This window comes from Anopheles funestus, chromosome 3RL (genome assembly GCF_943734845.2).
Source record: "Anopheles funestus chromosome 3RL, idAnoFuneDA-416_04, whole genome shotgun sequence".
NCBI classification, from domain to species: Eukaryota; Metazoa; Arthropoda; class Insecta; order Diptera; family Culicidae; genus Anopheles; species Anopheles funestus.
This window is the reverse complement of record NC_064599.1, coordinates 82,585,503-82,602,648: the sequence shown is the minus strand read 5'-3', so window position 1 is coordinate 82,602,648 and position 17,146 is coordinate 82,585,503. Positions and strand designations below refer to the sequence as shown.

General features: G+C 41.5%; 2 protein-coding genes across 5 annotated transcripts; one reads left to right on the top strand and one right to left on the bottom strand.

The window, feature by feature from the left end:
* Positions 1-10,308: 10,308 nt before the first annotated feature.
* LOC125771818 (CCR4-NOT transcription complex subunit 7) lies at positions 10,309-13,441 on the bottom strand. 4 transcript variants are annotated; one of them, XR_007419358.1, is made up of 5 exons: positions 13,088-13,441; positions 12,834-13,017; positions 11,915-12,703; positions 10,719-11,065; positions 10,309-10,653 (listed from the first exon to the last, which is right to left on the bottom strand). XR_007419358.1 is itself a non-coding variant. In XM_049442887.1 (5 exons), exons 3-4 carry the CDS (start codon positions 12,698-12,700, stop codon positions 10,799-10,801), a joined length of 1,053 nt encoding a protein of 350 aa, XP_049298844.1. In that variant the 5' UTR covers positions 12,701-12,703; positions 12,834-13,017; positions 13,088-13,441; the 3' UTR covers positions 10,309-10,653; positions 10,768-10,798. The 4 variants fall into 4 exon arrangements, 3 of the variants coding, with proteins under 3 accessions (XP_049298844.1, XP_049298842.1, XP_049298843.1); XM_049442887.1 differs by having other exon boundaries at positions 10,768-11,065; XM_049442885.1 differs by having other exon boundaries at positions 10,810-11,065; positions 13,088-13,439.
* A 258-nt stretch (positions 13,442-13,699) lies between these two features.
* LOC125771814 (zinc finger protein 43-like) lies at positions 13,700-17,064 on the top strand. The gene is made up of 7 exons (XM_049442880.1): positions 13,700-13,859; positions 13,917-14,555; positions 14,646-14,797; positions 14,875-15,659; positions 15,724-16,482; positions 16,555-16,706; positions 16,771-17,064. The coding sequence occupies exons 4-7, from the start codon at positions 15,522-15,524 to the stop codon at positions 17,015-17,017; spliced, it is 1,296 nt and encodes a 431-aa protein (XP_049298837.1). The 5' UTR covers positions 13,700-13,859; positions 13,917-14,555; positions 14,646-14,797; positions 14,875-15,521; the 3' UTR covers positions 17,018-17,064.
* The last annotated feature ends 82 nt before the right edge of the window (positions 17,065-17,146 follow it).

Sequence of the window (17,146 nt, the reverse complement as noted above, 5' to 3'; positions counted from 1 at the left end):
ACTTTTCAATTTAAGCTCCACAAAACTGGTCTATGGCTTAATCGGGATTTTCTTTTATTAAAGAATTCCAATAAAACAACATTAATACGGAAGCTGGAAATGAACGATCTAGCGAAGATGAGACTACCGTCTATCGTGCCCATCCAATCAAATACATCAGAAACAATCGATCAAAAGCGCACGGTAAACTGGGCACTACTTTTTTTTCTTTGCCCATCTTCCCACACTTCATTTATCATCGTGCAAAGATGAACAAAAGGCAAAGAAGGATCCCAAGGCAAATGTACACACAGACAAAAGGTCAGCCATGAGATAAAGAAAACATGGTAAGATTAATTTTCCACCTACTGCATAAGTTCGCATTCCAGCAAGTTTTTGAGCTGTGGGAAAGGACGATGTGTGTTGGTGGAGCAACAATTGAATAAACTACTTCGGAATAAGTGAGCGCTTATATCGGCTAGTGCGTCCTCATAATGCTGCCACTTGCAAAGCATTTGTCAACGTCAAACGTTTAGAGAGGCTTGGTCATACTGGCTCACTCTAACTCAGTTGTACATTACAACGGTGCTGGAAAATCGAAACGCCCGAGAAAGATTTCCAACCCAAACCTCGTGACCTTGTCCATTTTATCATCCGCTTGATCCGGTCCGTGTTTGTATTGTGAAACAAACAAACCAACAACGCAAAAAAAAACATCTTCACATTTTCCCTTCATCAGCAGCTTCATTTTGGGTTGAGATTCATATCGATCAGAGCTGCTTACGGGCAATCGTGTTCCTTCTGTAGAAGGGAACCGAATGACGTTGGGGTCCAATTCTAGCCGGAAGTGAAATACTCAATGTTTCATTGTCTTGCTATCAGGATACTTTTGCGTTCATTTGCTGGCCCACACTCGCAACTACACAAGCACTTTAGAAGTTATCTCAATTTGTCACGTTATCGTGCTCTATTATTTCCGTGCGCTTGTTTCCCATGCTTTTGGAGAGGGGGTACGGCATTTGCCGAACAGGCAAAGTTACTACATCAACAATGGCGTTGTCGGATGTCGGAAGCGGGGAAAAGTTAGCCCAATACAAACAGGCTACTGATAGTATCAAGCTCAAGCCCTGCCAAGCATTAAGTGACTATCACTGATGACAACAACACTGGTGAAGACACCACTAAGACTGTGTACTTCAATAACAAAATGGAGGAAAAGTTTCTTCAAACGTTAATTATTTACTAATCGTGGAGTCTACTACTTTCGCCGAGGAACCTTTTTTGTTAGTGTCGGAGTAAGTAAGGATACTATTAATTTAATGACCAGATATCTAATAAGCGGTTACACGCATTAGTCCACCTTTTCACCCTTAACCTTCCATTCCACTGGTATCTATGGTAATGAACTTGAAGTAGTACATCTGTTGACAGTAAACTTCAACCTTCAGCTGTCATACAGTGATCGAGAGTGCATTACAAACTCGAACCAGAACCGACACTCTCGAGGGATATTTGTCCAAACCCAACCGAAAAGACAACGACTGCAAAGTACAGCTGTTATTGTACGGATGGTACTCGAACAATCGCTTCATGCGACGCGAAATTGAGGTTAGGTCTGCCAATCCCAAACGACTGCCATGGGCTAGGTCACATCAGCTGACGTTGCGTACTCGGCAAAGTTGCTACCATCGTAAGCAAACGCTTAGCTCTAGTACCATCCAGGCCAAGTGTATTTGTACGGTACACGTAAGTTCGTTCCATATGTATGAAAGTTCCCGATGGGGATTAGGGAGCTGATGCGTGTTCTGCCACTGAGGACGATCCCACCGGCAAAAAACCGATAACCTTCACGCTACTCCATCTATATTCCCTTCTGTGGATCGGTGTGATGGGAATGCCCGTCCAGTGTCGTAAAACATATTAGAATACACGTTAGTAGCTTTTCCCCAAAGCACACAAACACACACACACACACACACGCAACACGACATCAATTATGGAGTATGGAATGTCCTGAAGGAGACTTCAAAGCATACACATACACAATATTGGAACAATGGTAGAATTGTGAATGGTTTTTGGGAATCTATCTCATGTCCAATATTTCCAACTCTCTCTTTTTGTGGCCCAAACATTCCAATCTTGGGAAGTCATCCATCATCACCAGGTTCTGTAGACTGTAGAGTTGTGTTAGCATTGAAAAACTCATGAGCCCTTACTGATGACACTTTTGACCGTAATTCAATTATCGGTGGTAACACACATACCAAAACGATGGTGAAAATCAATAGAACTATCGATTTTTACAGTCCGGAAGTGTTGTCGTGTAGGGCTTCAAAGGCAGTGAAAATTATTGAAAAAATTTCTAGCTCAGAATGTACATGGTAACGAGTTGTAACGTTGTCCAGGACATTAAATTAACAATAAAATTTGTGTCGGAAAATAAAGCTCTTTAAAGGTTTAAAGTAAGTCATTTTGAAGATGAACGTGAATTATGAATACCTAGCTAATCATACAAAGCTTACTCACGGGTAATTCAGGTATGCTTCTACTTTAATTAAATTAAAAAATCCACTTCAACTTGGGAGCACATATTACAAGGCCACTTCAGTCACATATAACCAGCATGAATTTAAAATACAAATTCCGACACTGATAAACTGAAAAATAAAATTGACATTCGGTTCATTAAACTTCCAACAGTTGTCATAAGTACCCTCTGACCAGCATGATGCGTACTCCGGCTAACGAACCTACGCTCTTAATGTAAAACACCCCTTACCGAAGCGGGTAGCTCCATACCGCGTTGGCTAAACAAACACAAATCAAATCCGCAAATAAACATTGCCACCTTAATGGGAAAATATAAATTCTTCCCTTCAGTCCCTTCAGCAAACATCGTTGCATAATGGCATCGAATCAATCACTTCCCACTACGGCAGAATTACCGATTTACATTTGGCGACAATCCACGTAACGACATTTGCAAAAGAGGGGGAAAAAACTCCATTTTGTTCAACCGAATAATGTGGCAAAAGCTGTTGTACCTGCACAACTGAAGCTTTCATAATGGATTACACAATTATCTCGATGTAAGGTAAGGGTCTGGTAACGATTAGATTTACACACTGTTCTGATTGGCGAAAGTATCTATTGCTCGGTGAAGATCTCTTTGCAGTAATCGTTCACAGATTTATGTTGACATTGTTAGCCACAGCCAACGCTGAAGGTCAAGGTTAAGGAAAATGTCTTTAAGCGTATCGAATTACCCTCCATCGGAAAGGGTAAACCAGAACCCAGGTTCCGGAAAGATCCTGCTCACGTGTCACGTTTTTTGCTCTGGCTTAAAAACCCACTAAGCGTGGATCACATCCGGGTACGTGTACGGTTTTTGGGATGGTTCTTCCCGGATGGTAGGATTTGTAAAATCCATATTCTGTCTTCTCCTGTCGTCGGACGAGGTGGAAGAGCATAATGGAACTTTCGAAAGGTTCCACACCAACACGTAAAACCCCGGCGAACGTGTTCCTATCTATCTGTGTTTCGTCATAAGGCTTCCTTTTGCTTCATTCTACATTACGCGTACCGTGTCGTCTGGTACGCAATTTTCTTGCATAACTTTCGCGGGTTGGCCATCACAGTGGTGCGACCGTCACAGTTGTCGTCATGCTCGATCATCCGTACGGTTAGCATCAACCGTATAAAATACGTGGAAACGTATTCCACAATTTCTGCCAACAGTGAAAGTTATAATATATTTAAAAAAATTTAAATAAATATTTCCAATAAATTATTTATTTAATAAAATATAAAACGATAATTTTCAAACCCCTATTGATAGACTAGTTTCGTTCCTTTGTGAGAATTCATAAGGCAAATGTCCATATTATTGTGCGTCATAATAAACTTACCACACCCGTATGCTACGAAAAGCGTTTGATCAAATTCGTTAATCTCATCAGGTTCATTCCAGCCACACACAAATCTAATCCTAATCAACAACCAACCCGTTGGTTGCCGGTGGTAACTTTCTTATTCGCAATAATAGTTTCCATTAGTCGACGGTATGCTAGAAATTTCGAAATGTTATGTCCTGTCTGCCGTACCTTTGCCTGCCAAAGCAAACTTTCCTATGTGAAACGAATCGTAACGCTATACGATGGCAGTTTTGTAAAAGTATTGCAGCAGCAAAGGCACACACTAATCAAGACAAATTGCGTACGATTTGTTGTTGTTTCCGTTTTTGCAGATTCGATTGTGACAACTTCATTGATTGGTGAAGTGAATCGCGCCCGGCTGTCGCTTTCATTTTCGCTCCTGTTGTACGATGCTGTACGACTGAAACCGGAATCACGTTACGAAGAACCTTTACCAATTGCACTCCACTCCAGAAGCAATTCTTCATCGTGCGTGAATGGAGAGGAACGAGAGCTTTCCACGAACATTAAAACAAAAACCGCATCTTGCTAAGCACCGTTAAGGTGAAATGTAATAAATAGAGTGTAATTAAAATTTTCATTATTACCTTTTTTTGGCAAGCATTATCGCTAATGGCATTAGCCTTCAATCGCGCCAATGAAAGGAATGAAATACGTTCCAATCAGTACGTATAGAAGTATGCTTCTGAGAAGCAAAGATGCAAGAGCGTAGTGTAACATCTTGCTGAATATCGTGGAAAACTCATTCCGTCGATGAAAAATGGATTGCCCTTGCTTAAGGATTGAATGGCGCAATTATCGGTTCGACGTGAAAGCACACACGAATAGAAACTCCGTCAACCACAACCGTCGATGAAGTAAGCTTTTCGTGATTTTTTTTGCAGTCAAAACACCTGAAAAGCCATGCAAATGTTATGCGTCAATACTTTAAACGATTAGCTCATTAAGTAAATGGTATTAATTTGCACAGTACCTACCCAACTGTGGGCGTTGCAATTGTAAAATCAATTTGCCTTTGTTCCCTTGTTCGTAGCGGAAATGTCAACACCGAACACCGGAATGTTTCATCTTACAATCCGCCCCACAACCGTGTGTTTGCTCGTCGAGCATAACTTTATATTGATGTTTCACTGTACGTTTCTGTTCGTTCTTTCGTTTTTTTTTCGTTCTGGTGTTGTTTCAGTTTGATCTGAACTGTAAAGCCCTTTTATGATGGTTTTAATCTTTTTCACATTTCAGTCTTTACTTTTTACACCTTTCCCAGCAGAGCGTGCACTCTTAGCCAAGCTTATTTTCAGTTTATAGAAGCTAACAAAATGGCAAAACTGTCTACTTCAATCAAAGTCCAATTTTCAATAAAATTGCGAACGAACAAGTAGAACGCTTTACTACCTATCAGCTATTTCTGTTTGAGCATAAAACGAGCGCCCGATTGAGCGTCTTAAAGCGTTGTCCTTCCATCGACTGGGAGCAAATAAAACTCGCTGTTTAATCCTATTCTACCTTTGCTTTAGCTATCAAATTGTCATCAAAAATCTAACACTCAAGAGAACATCCATTTAAACGCTTAACCTGCAGAAGACATTTTTTTTCCTTTGTCACTTTGACTTCCATTAAATTGTTAACCTCTTTCAGCTATTTCGTTTGAAAATCCATCATGGAAAATGAAATTTCATCACAATCGATTTTAATCTTCTTTTTCTGTTCTGGCAGTACGCTTTTTCATTTGCGTATTTTTAGCCACCAGCCATAGCCAATGCGGAAATAAGGCGCTTCCTGTTGCAAGTAACATTTCTGAGGATTCTCTTCTTATGCACCCGTAGAAAGGTGACTCAAAATAAAGCGTTCAATAGGACGGTAAATATTCGTTATTTTTCGTTAATTGTTTGTATCTTGAATTTGTCTATAAGGGAATATTTCTTCTTTTTTATATTTTACTTAACGTAAAGTCACAATCCAACCTAGAAATGAGCTTAATCAGCCATAAGGTCCCACCTTCTCCACAAAACAATTTCTAATGCTTTTATGCTATCATCGAAACATATTGATTATTAGCACCGTTACACCGGTTACTGATATTTCCTGCTCGATGTCGTATGTGACGGTGCGTACCTTACATCTCTGCATGGACGGGAAAAATCAATCACTACCAACCGATACAAAATCTGACGGTAAAAATCTCAACCTCGACCAATCCATCAAGACATCCACCGGCAACCTGCGTTATCGTGTAATGTGATCATAAATATTCAAAAGCTTCATCATCTCTACCGAAAGGCAAACCGTGGCCGTGGATTCACTCTCTTGCAAGACGCCTGCCTATAAACGCAACATTCAACACTAGTCAAAAGCTCTGCCCTGTGGTAGATCGGGTAGCACTTTAATGTTACTTTAAAGCTGAGACATGTTTTCGCACAACTTCCGATACACCGAAGGTATCCAAAATCAATGCCATACATATGGGAAGAATGATGCTCCGTGGTTAAATTGGTGGGATATAATAGCATCCTGTGGAATCAACCGACGTACCAAAAATTTCCAACCATCGTCGGATGTTTATTAGAATCGATGCCGAAACGAAGCCCCAGGTTCGAGATGTATGTCACAATTTAGGCGACGGTGGATCAGGAAATTGAATCCGTACACAGTGCGCACAAAAGATGGGAAGAAACGGACACGAATGTACCGAAAGGAGGAGGCCTCTCAATAACATAAAGAGCAATGTTTCCATTGCTAAAACCCGAAAGTATAAACCAACAAAAGGTTGGCCTGTTTCTTTGAAAGTGAAAGTTTTCTCACGAGATTTTCGACACTTCGGCTTCGGTAGATCGGTAGCAGAGGAAACCTCAACACTGTCTTGACTCGTACGGTCACTGCTGGAAAAAGCTGTTCAAATATTTGTACAACCTTTTCGGTGGAAGCACGACGACGGCAGCCATACTGTACCCGGCTTCACTGTAAATGTTTAACAACAGCTGGCTTTTCCGGGAACATCATCTCAATTGTTGCGAGCTGTAGAACGTATCTGCGGCTGAGTTGGTTAATCGGATTTAGTTAATGGGATGAGTTGTAGAAATCTAGGAAAAAGTTATTTAAAGGTCAGGTGACGTTTGTAAGCAATACAGCTTGGATGGAGGGTTCACTTTCAATCGGTTCAAACAATGGATAAAAATGTTAATAAAATTTGTTTTTTTTTTATTAATTTACAAAGCATTGTGGGCGGTATGTCTCAGATTAGAAGTCTCTTTTTTAAACGAAGCTACAATTTTCTTCAACAAAATGTTGAAGGTTTTCAATTTTATTCCCACCTCCATGCTAACATTCTATCCAGAACGACTTCTTCCAAGTCATAACAAAAACGGCCACCAATGGAGACGCCTGGTGTTTGGTAATCGATTGAATGGTTTCGTATCGACAAGCTATATTTTTCGTTCGAATTCTATCTTCCGCCCTATATTACCGCTTGCCAATCTTTCCACCACCTACCCGAAGCATCCAAAACCATCCCTACACGAAATAGGTATAAAAAGGGAGTGTAAATGAAGACAACTTTATCGCCAATCGCGAACGAAGACAGCTTTCTTTTTTTTCGTACATTCCATTTCCCATCCAGCAAAAAAAAAAAATCAAACGGAAGGTCTTCCACCACAGTTTATGGGTAAAGGGAATGAAACGACGATTTGACTGCAATGTCTTCCACAAATGGGTAAATGGCGGCCCGGGACGATGAGGCCACCCTAGCAGAGAGAAAGAGAGAGCGAGAGAGTTTTGTACAGATCTCGCAAGGATGCCGGAAGAACGATGTGGGACACCGAAAACCATTTAAATTGTGATTAGTCCATCGGGCGGTAAACAACGTGACGCAGCCGAAAATACCTTAAACGATCATCGAACTGGGTTTCGAGACCTAGTTCGGCAAGGCAAAGTCATTTCTGGCATAACGTTGATGAGGGTGCATCTAAAGAGGTCAGGAAATATTGGAGTGCTATTATCTGCACGCATAAAGATGAAATTCTGTGCGTAATATACACATCTTTGTTTGTACAATGTACGATTTGACTGAAAAAAATAATAAACTGTTACTCGGTTATTTATACAGCAGGCCCGTATATCACTCCTCTAGCTTCATTTGAATATTTTTAAATCATCTAAATACCGCATAGGAGAGGCTGATGGAGTAATGGAAATGATCCTTCCTCTAAAACGATCGTGTAGTAAATGTTGCGCATCACTAGAACTCCTCAGTTGGATTGGAGGAAGAAATCCACTTCATTCACTTAATGGACAATGCTGTGTCGCAAACAAATTGTTACCCGGTAGCCATTAAAATTATTCACTCTTCGTTCACTGCTTCAATACTTTTTTTGTTATAAATTTTATCCACTCCTTCCTAGCGAACAACAACTGCTTTTCTACCTCAAACTGTCAAACTTTGGCTAATTATTTTTTCCGACTAAAATGAAATAAAATGTCGCATGGTGTATTTCTTGCAAAACGACGTCTGGTTGAAGGTTGAAGTAAATAAAATTCACAACTCAATTCTTCCGATACGTTGCGGGTTTGTTGGCAGAAGTTGGCTCGTCTTCTGCCGTAAAGCTCCAGATAACTAATTTCCCAGAAACCGCAGCAACAAAATGCCACACAACGTGTTTTGCGGTTGCAACTCAAGCTGCAACTCAATACTCCAAGGTTCGTGGCAGTCTAACCGGAACAAGCCGAATTTTTCTCAACTATTTCGCTTGACCTATTTTGCACTGATAAACACAAGCAACAACTTTTAAAATGTTTGCTCGCAAATTAATATCATCATCATCGTTATTATTATCATCGAACGAGATGGTTAATGAACATCGTTTAAGTTCAAATAGGTTCCCTTGGGCCTGCAACGTGTCTTTGTATTCCTTTACCTTCGTTAATTTTACTTGCAATATTTTCATCTTTCTTTCATCTCCTTAAAATCTCGACCAAAACCTCTGCTGCAAGCAGTTGCACCTAGTTCTACTTTTCTTTTTGTGAACTTTTTCCACTAGTTCTCTTCAACCATTTACCGCAAAGGTTTGAAGAAACATCTTGAAACCAAGAAGCTATGCGCAGCGGTGGCATTTTGGAGCGAATAATTTACACATATTTCCGTGCAAGCAGAGGGCACGGTTAGCGGATGTTCTGTGGTTAAGGAAAAGGCACCGATAACATGGACATGGGACAACTTCCGGCAACCTACCTATCGGTCTGTCACCTGCTTTAAAGTTCATAAATTGCAATGAATTACGATAACTGCTCGAACGTCGTACGCTTCATTTAAGCGTTGGAAGCCAGCGGTGAAACTTTAACCGAAGGATTGAAGTGTTCGATGGAAATTTCTTACTTTAAAAGCTTTTGCCTTTCTTTAAGAAACAGTTATGCGAAAGAAAAAGTGCTTTTACGTTAGCAAAATTGATTAATGGCATGGAACATTGGGAATGCCAAAGGATTTCTAACTTTCCTACCCAAATCATCATTATCACAATTGGGTCTTGGCTTATTTTTTATATTCGTCTAACTGAATTATCACCACAAATATGGTTCCATTTACCTTTCGTGTGGGTAACAATTAGCCACGTTCTGAATACAGTAACACGAGGTACTAATTGTCACAAGTTAACAGTTCAACACCTAGCCTTAATCGTTTGTCCAAATGCAACATATGAACCAAAGGTTTCGCCTTCCTGTGACTAAAATACTCATTCCTTTAAACCCCCGTACGCCACTTGCCATGATAATCATGTTACTCTTGCTGGAGTAGAAACAGTTTCCACCAAATCACGCAACACAGTGTTGTCCCATTAGTTTAAATATGTTTGACACAGCACTCAACCAACGCGCCCACCAAAAACGGTGACTGTGCACCGCGTTTCACAAATCGTATCATGATAAAGTGTGGTTGATGCGTTTGGCCATGTGGTAATAATGGATCGGAGCGCATATTTTGTCGCACCGGAATAAGTAAAACACGGGAAAACCATTAAAAAGTGATAGAGCGAACAAATGTGCATGGTTTGGTATTAATTTGAACAACGCACAGAAAATAAAAGCATATTAAAAGCGAACAACTGTTTGGAAATTTGCTGCTAATTGGATGAAACTAATGAAGGATAGTATCTGTATCGCGCTTGAGTGACCTTTACTACATGGGCAAAACATGCCAATTAGCCGCAAAAGCCATCCTTGATGATTTCTATGCCGAAACAAACTGTACAGGTGAATCCTTTCTACGACACATCAAACAATATCGACAATATTCAGGAAACGATTACACTTCTTTTTATCTTAATGACAAACAATCAAACTGATAAATTGCAAAACACAATTGTAGTTGCAAATGTATCTTCAATTCAACCTACAAAGCTCAATGTAATTCGAAGTCATTTTTTCAAATTTTTATTACACCTGCTCAATTTCGACTCTTACAAATAATCACTTTTCATGGGTCATAGTTATAAACTTTTTCGATCTTAGCGTTAGCTCGTCCGCAACACAATAAATCGATGGTTGTTTTTTTATACATTGTTGCAAGCCAACATATTACCCCACATTTGCTTTCCGGATCCAGGCCAACCGTCAGCACTCCATCAGGATGATGGAAAGGAAACTGCTGGCGCTACTGCTTCTGGCTTCCTGCTTGTCTCTGCTGCATGACTGCCGTTGTGCTATTAGTAACGTGGTCCATTTCTCGTCTGGTTCTACCGCTCTGGTTTACCTGTAAGAAATAGTTCGATCTAAACCGCCTGTTCACAACCAACCAGTAGTGTCTTTTTAACGAACGATAACGAATAGATCAAACGATCACAAATCCACCCGAAAGCGAACCAACCGTGACCGAGACCGGGAAGGATGGGTAGAAATTAATTCGTACTATTGCTGTTGTTGCTGGCGCTGTTTCCTCCGGCCGTGTTGCTGTTGCCTGTGTTGCCGGTTCCAGACGAGGTCACACCGCCACCGGTGCCACCGGTGCCAGTAGTTGCTCCACTGCTGCCGGTGCCACCACCGGCACCACCACCGCTTCCGCCGACGCCTGGCGTCGTATTGTTGCCATTCGCGACGAACGGTGTCCCCAGACCGTACAGATGACCACAATACTTGGCATTGTCAATATTGTCCTCAAAGAACATCTACAAAGGTAGCCGTGCACGTCCGCGGCATCCGTGAGAGCGACAAAGAAGAGAAAGAAAGAAAAAAGGCAATGTAAATACATAACAGGCAAATGGTTAAGCCCGTACCCCCCCTAAACCACATGCTGCAGTTTTTGGCCAGCGCAGTTTACATTCCCGAGTGAAAAAACACTTGATTTGCGGTTGTGCTTTTAAAGCTTGATAGCCAGCTGTAAGTTCTATTCCAAAGTTCGATAAATTCAACAAAATTGCATAAAACGATCGGCGATTTCTGCACGCGAACAAGAGAAGGAACTGAAATTTAAGCTAACACAAACAACGATTGCCCACTCAGGGAACCTTTCTCACCACCCTTGGTTTGGGCACTACTCCCGGCCGTAACTTTGTTAACACTTTTTCGTTTAACCTCCGCTCACTGAACGGGGCCAGATTGGCGTTGCGGGGAACTGTGCGTTTAGCATTTGATGCGGGAGCACAGCTCAACCATTTTGCCGTTTTTTTAACAACTGTACGTTTATCACAATTTTTTCTACGCGACTCATTCCTCCGAACGCGTCCGCTTGAACCTTCAAGCGTGTTAAGGCAAGAGTGTTTTCCGACGGCGAGTTCTCTCTCTACTGTCTACACTTCCGGTTTCCGGTGACTTTTCAACCGAGTATCAATATGATTCAGCGACAGACGCAGGCATCGTTCGTAGCGTTCGGCACAGATGCACTCGAAGCTACCGATGCCGCTACTATTGCGGCTCTGGTTAAGGCTAATCTTTAGGCGACGCTCGTGCGCCAAATCGCCATCACAAATCTTGCTGCCGGTGAGGTTATCAGTTGCGAAGCAATCATTGGTATGTACCTCTCGCATTTTGAAGAATGCCATTCCGGTGAGCAGTGAATCCGATCCAGCCTGATGCTGCGGTCCGACCCGTCTGAGCTCCAGCTGGTCGGCCACCTCCTGCAAGCCGCCCTTGAGATTTTTGCACGACTTCATCAGATACTTTACGTCATAGATGGTTGGGAAGTAGATCCGCAGCAGCTCGAAAAAATCGCCCTCCTCCGCCGGCAGGTTCTGATCGGTAAGCAGCTTCAACAGGTAGGCAAAGTCGTAGCCAGAGTGAAAGCTCAACCATTTGATATTGTCCATCAACACGATACCGGACGTCATGAGCAGTTCGGCAAAGTCCTGCGGATCGATACCGTCTTCTTCGTGCTTTTTAAACTGTATGCCCGAGTTAAGCAGCAGATCGATTGAGTCCTGTGCGTACATATCCTCGTTCAGATTGAATTTAAAGTTAAACTGCCACGTCGAGAAGCCGGCCGGTGTACGCCCATCGTCATCCATGAACGTTAGACCGAGCTGGATGATGCGCAACAGATCCACGTTACATCGTAGGCTCTGGTACTGGTAGTCTGCCGAAGACCGAAATTCGCCTACGGGCCGTGCGACCACGCCAGGGAATTCTGTATCCATTGCTACGTAATGGTACTTCTGTACGATCAGCCGTATAGTACGAAACTCTTCGTCTAGATTGTGTCGCCAAACGTCCCGGATGCCACATTCCTCGTTCGTCTGTGGATTCATGTTGCCTCCACCGCCACCACCGCCGCCGTGACCTCCTCCGCCACTAACTGCCGATGGCATTGCCTAATAGCAGTAAGGAAGCAAATACAAGAGTACTATTTTAGAACAATGCTGGGCAAAGAATGGGGAGCCCCTGGTTATGGGCACCTGGTTGAAACACAAAATCAGACCCAAATGTGTAGGTACGTCTTACCTTTATTAGTTCTTCAGCTTAATGCAGGTGCTCCGATCTCGGCGGCTTTGAAAAGCCTTGCTATATCAAAGGAATCTATGGCAAAAGGTGGCTCCCTGCACTTGGTTCAATTTTCTGCGTCGTTGTATCTTTACGTCGGTGTATGTTGGTCTTCCGCCTCAGATTTGTTTTGTTCCGGTAACTTCTTGAGAAAGGAAGAGAAAGAACAGCAACATTAAAGCCCTTCATGGAGGCGTGCCCAGCGATATACTCACAATTTACTAAACGATGCTTATGGTGCACTAGTTGCTAGTAACCATGCGCCTTTCTGTGCGGCACTTAGATGCTAATGGTGAATGTTTTCTCTCCTAGTTCAATTTTGCGCGGAGCGTTTCTTTCCTACGGCTCGATGCATGGTGATGTACTTTGAATGCGTTGGATTCTCCGTTCATTTACGCTTTGCCCAAAGCATCACACAACGAAGGGTCGACTGTATGTTCACTTTGACTAAAACGTTTCGCCAATCACCATGCAAACCTGCTTAAAACTACGTTTAGGTATTGAAACGCGATAGCTTCAGCTGCACAACCATAGCAAGCAAAAAAATGCCGAGCATGACAGCCTCCTCAAACTTCACGAGGGGTAGGATAGTGTAAACATCGTTCGGTCGAATGATTTTCACATGCGACATGTAAAAACAATTACTAAGAAACTATGAATGGCCTCAAATAAAACATAAAAACATCAAGTGTTTCATAAAGCTTTTCATCGGATTTCCAATTCCATTTGTCCATTGCTAAATTAATCAATTCTGCTCCTCATCGAGACGTTGACACGCTCCTGCACTGTCTTGACGTTTAGAGTTGTTTACACAATCGGCTACAAAACAGTCCTGGCGCGGGATCAAGGAAAATGAACACTTCACAAAAAATTCATAGAATTTGTCGATTTTGTCTAAACATGAACCAAGAACAATTGTTTGCAGCGTCAGAAATACTTGACGCTTCTCTCACAATTGAAATAGTAGAGCTGTTCACTGGCTTACAGGTACGTTCGAAGTATTTCCCCAGAGATTTGAGCTAACAATTTTAATTAATTTTGCAGCTAACCTCGCTAAGTACCTTGCCGTACGTAATATGCGGGTGCTGTAGAGACGTTCTTAAAGCTTGGCTTGAATTCCGTAACTGCTGTTTAAGCAACGATGTGCTTTTTAAACAATCGCTTCGTATGAAATCCGAACCCTTCAGCAATAAGATGGATGAAAAATTAATAGATCATAACGACATAAAGGAAGGAGGATCCGTCGATGCCTTAGCTCCAGACGATGAACAAGATAAATGCGCATCATCTACGGAAGAAATGGAGTACAAAACAATCTTCGAGGTTGCAACAAATGGTGAGCTTGCAGAACAGCATAGCCACATTATGCAAACATGTTCAAATCTGGACAATGAAGAGCACAGCATTGTAGATCAATCGCTTGAAAAAACGGAAAAATCTTTGACCAATAGCAAAAGCCAGCTGTGCGTTACATGTGGAAAATTGGTAAAAAATTTACGGTACCACACCGGTACCCATGCAAACGATATCGCCTCCTACACTTGTCCCCATTGTCCAAAGAAAATGAAAAACCAATCGAATCTCGTTCGCCACATACAGGCGGTCCATTTGAAGATGGTTGTTAAATCTTGTGAACCATGTGGAAGAGGATTTTCTCATATCAATTCGTACAAGGCACACATGGTAAGTGGAGCACACTTCATAACATATTAAAACGTATTTACGATAAACTGTAAATCTCGAGTGAAATTTCTATTTTATTTCTGGCCTCAGCGATCTCGGCATGGAATTGGAGAAACATATCAGTGCAAATCATGCTTGAAAACATTTAAACAGCCTAGCGGCTACAAGAAACACGTATCTCAAGCACATAGCAATGAAAGGAATTTTGTATGTTCGATATGTGACAAGCCGTTCAAGGATATGTGAGTTAAGCCGGCGCATGCAGGCATGCAGGCATTCAATTAATTTTGACTTATCTCTATTATACCCATTTCTACAGGCAAGCATTGAAGCAGCACCATAATGTACATTCTGGTGCGCGACTGTACGAATGCAGCATGTGTCCGAAAAAGTTTAAAGGAGCAAGTGCTAAAAGAACACATGAATTGACCCACGTTGCGGTCGTTTTTAAGTGCAACCGCTGTGATAAATCGTACCAGTACAAATGTCTCTTAAACTTGCACGTTAAGAAAAATCATCCAGAAGATATTTAAGCGGGCCGAACTGAAATGGATGAAACAGTTATTTTCATCGAAGTTTATTTCAAAAACAAAAGCAAATTTAGTTAAGAAATAGTTACATGAAATAGAAAACAATTAAAATAAAAGCGATTAAGGTATCGTATTCATAGCCGATGATCCTTCCGAAACGGTGCATCCTGCTGACCCGATTATCGCGGAGTCGGCTATTGCTAAATTGATAGCGTCTAAAGAACAACACCAATGAACAATTGTTACGGAAAATTACTATTAAATAGGCAGAACAAACCCAATCAATCATAACGCTCGTTCTAAAATAAGAAAATTAATAACATTTAAAATCTTTTTGACAGTACACCGTATGTACCGGACAGAATGATGAGCCATCTCGGCGTTTGACGTTTTGCGTCTGTGTTGTTATTAAACAAACCTCAGTACGGTGTACGACATGGTAGAAACGCTGCGGGAAATAAATCAAATTTGCCGACTTTGTTTGTGCGAGCAAAAGGAATTGTTAATTCCAGTTAAGCATGCATTCAGCTCCTTGCTTACCACCGAGGATGTCGCCATATTCACCGGTATACAGGTTTGTTTCGCCCGGACGGCAACCGTGAACTTCGACGTTAACCTATTTGTTTCGCTTGTTCCAGCTTTCGGTGGAAAACAACGTTCCCTACGTGATATGCGTTGATTGTAAAAACACATTAAGAAAATCAGTTGCCTTTCGCAACTTGTGCTTGCGCAATGATCGACTCTATAGTCAACTGTTCGCAGAATTCATTGCGAATGCTGGACAAGAATCCAACATAGAACAGCAACATTGCAGGCAAGAAAGAAAGCAACCAAAAAAAAGCTATAAACCAAAATACAACGATATTGACGAGAGTAACCATGAGGATATAGGTGACACTGAAGTTATCAGTTTGAACAATACAACAGCACAATATCGCTTCGGTAGCAAGCAACTATCTGATTCCTGTTATAGCGAAGAGTTACAGGAATGTGTCCTTAGTCCAAATAAAAATGAAGCGATTGAAGTTGAAATACTGTTACCAAAACCGGCACGATCAGTTATCAATAATGCAAAAATCCATAAGGAAGTATCAACTATTAGTGAAACAACAAATCTGGACGATTCGAAACTGTGCGACATGTCCGACGAGTTTTTTTACCCGTATACATCAAGGCAACTCTGTGAAATATGTGGCCAGATGGTAACTAATTACAAACGGCACTTGCTAAGCCATACGAAGCAAGCGAGATTCGCCTGTCCACACTGTTCCGTGCAAATGACGGACAGTTCCAACCTTTTGCGCCATATAAGAGCCGTACACAACAAAACAATCGTTAAAACTTGTGAAATATGTGGTAAAGGATTCACACACTACAACACCTACAATTCCCACATAGTACGTGGTGTACAATTTGGATGCTTTGGGAGAACAATGTATGTTACACACTAATGTTATATCTATTTTCAGCGCTCCAAGCATGATATCGGAGAAAAGTACGAGTGCAAAATTTGCTTTAAAAAATTCAACCACCACAGTGGCGTTAGGGAACACACGAAACGTGTACACAACTTTGAAAGCAAATTCGGATGCACACTATGCCCCAAACGGTTCAAGACTAAGTAAGTTCATGGCTCTTGAGTATGGGATAGCGAATGTTTTAACTGTTCTGTTTACCATTTACAGCAAAGCATTGCAAATACACGGCAGGGTGCATTCTAACGAGCAGCCGTACGCATGCAACCAATGCCCGAAACGGTTCAAAAGTGGGTATGCTCGCAATATTCACCAGGTTACGCATAGTGGCATTGTTTTTTCCTGCCAGATATGCGATAAGTCTTATCGGTACAAATCCTTGCTTAACATCCACCTTAGAAAAACTCATCCAGAATTGTGTCCCCAAACTGTTGACGAATATGGCGGTACCATTTAGTAATGTAAATACAAATAAAGCTAATTATGAACAATATTTCCCAGTTATTTTGTTGTAAAAGTTTCATTTTATATTGCAGCAATTTGCAAACGATTTGTTCAAATGCACAAAATCACATTCATTGCGCAG

Excerpts from the sequence above, each read along its gene's own strand:
- LOC125771814 (XM_049442880.1), top strand. The coding sequence starts at position 15,522 with ATGGTAGAAACGCTGCGGGAAATAAATCAAATTTGCCGACTTTGTTTG. Across the intron at positions 15,660-15,723 it reads CCATATTCACCGGTATACAG|CTTTCGGTGGAAAACAACGT; the intron begins GTTTGTTTCGCC and ends CGCTTGTTCCAG. Across the intron at positions 16,707-16,770 it reads CCCAAACGGTTCAAGACTAA|CAAAGCATTGCAAATACACG; the intron begins GTAAGTTCATGG and ends TACCATTTACAG.
- LOC125771818 (XM_049442885.1), bottom strand. The coding sequence starts at position 12,700 with ATGCCATCGGCAGTTAGTGGCGGAGGAGGTCACGGCGGCGGTGGTGGC. Across the intron at positions 11,066-11,914 it reads CATTCTTCAAAATGCGAGAG|ATGTTCTTTGAGGACAATAT; the intron begins GTACATACCAAT and ends CTACCTTTGTAG.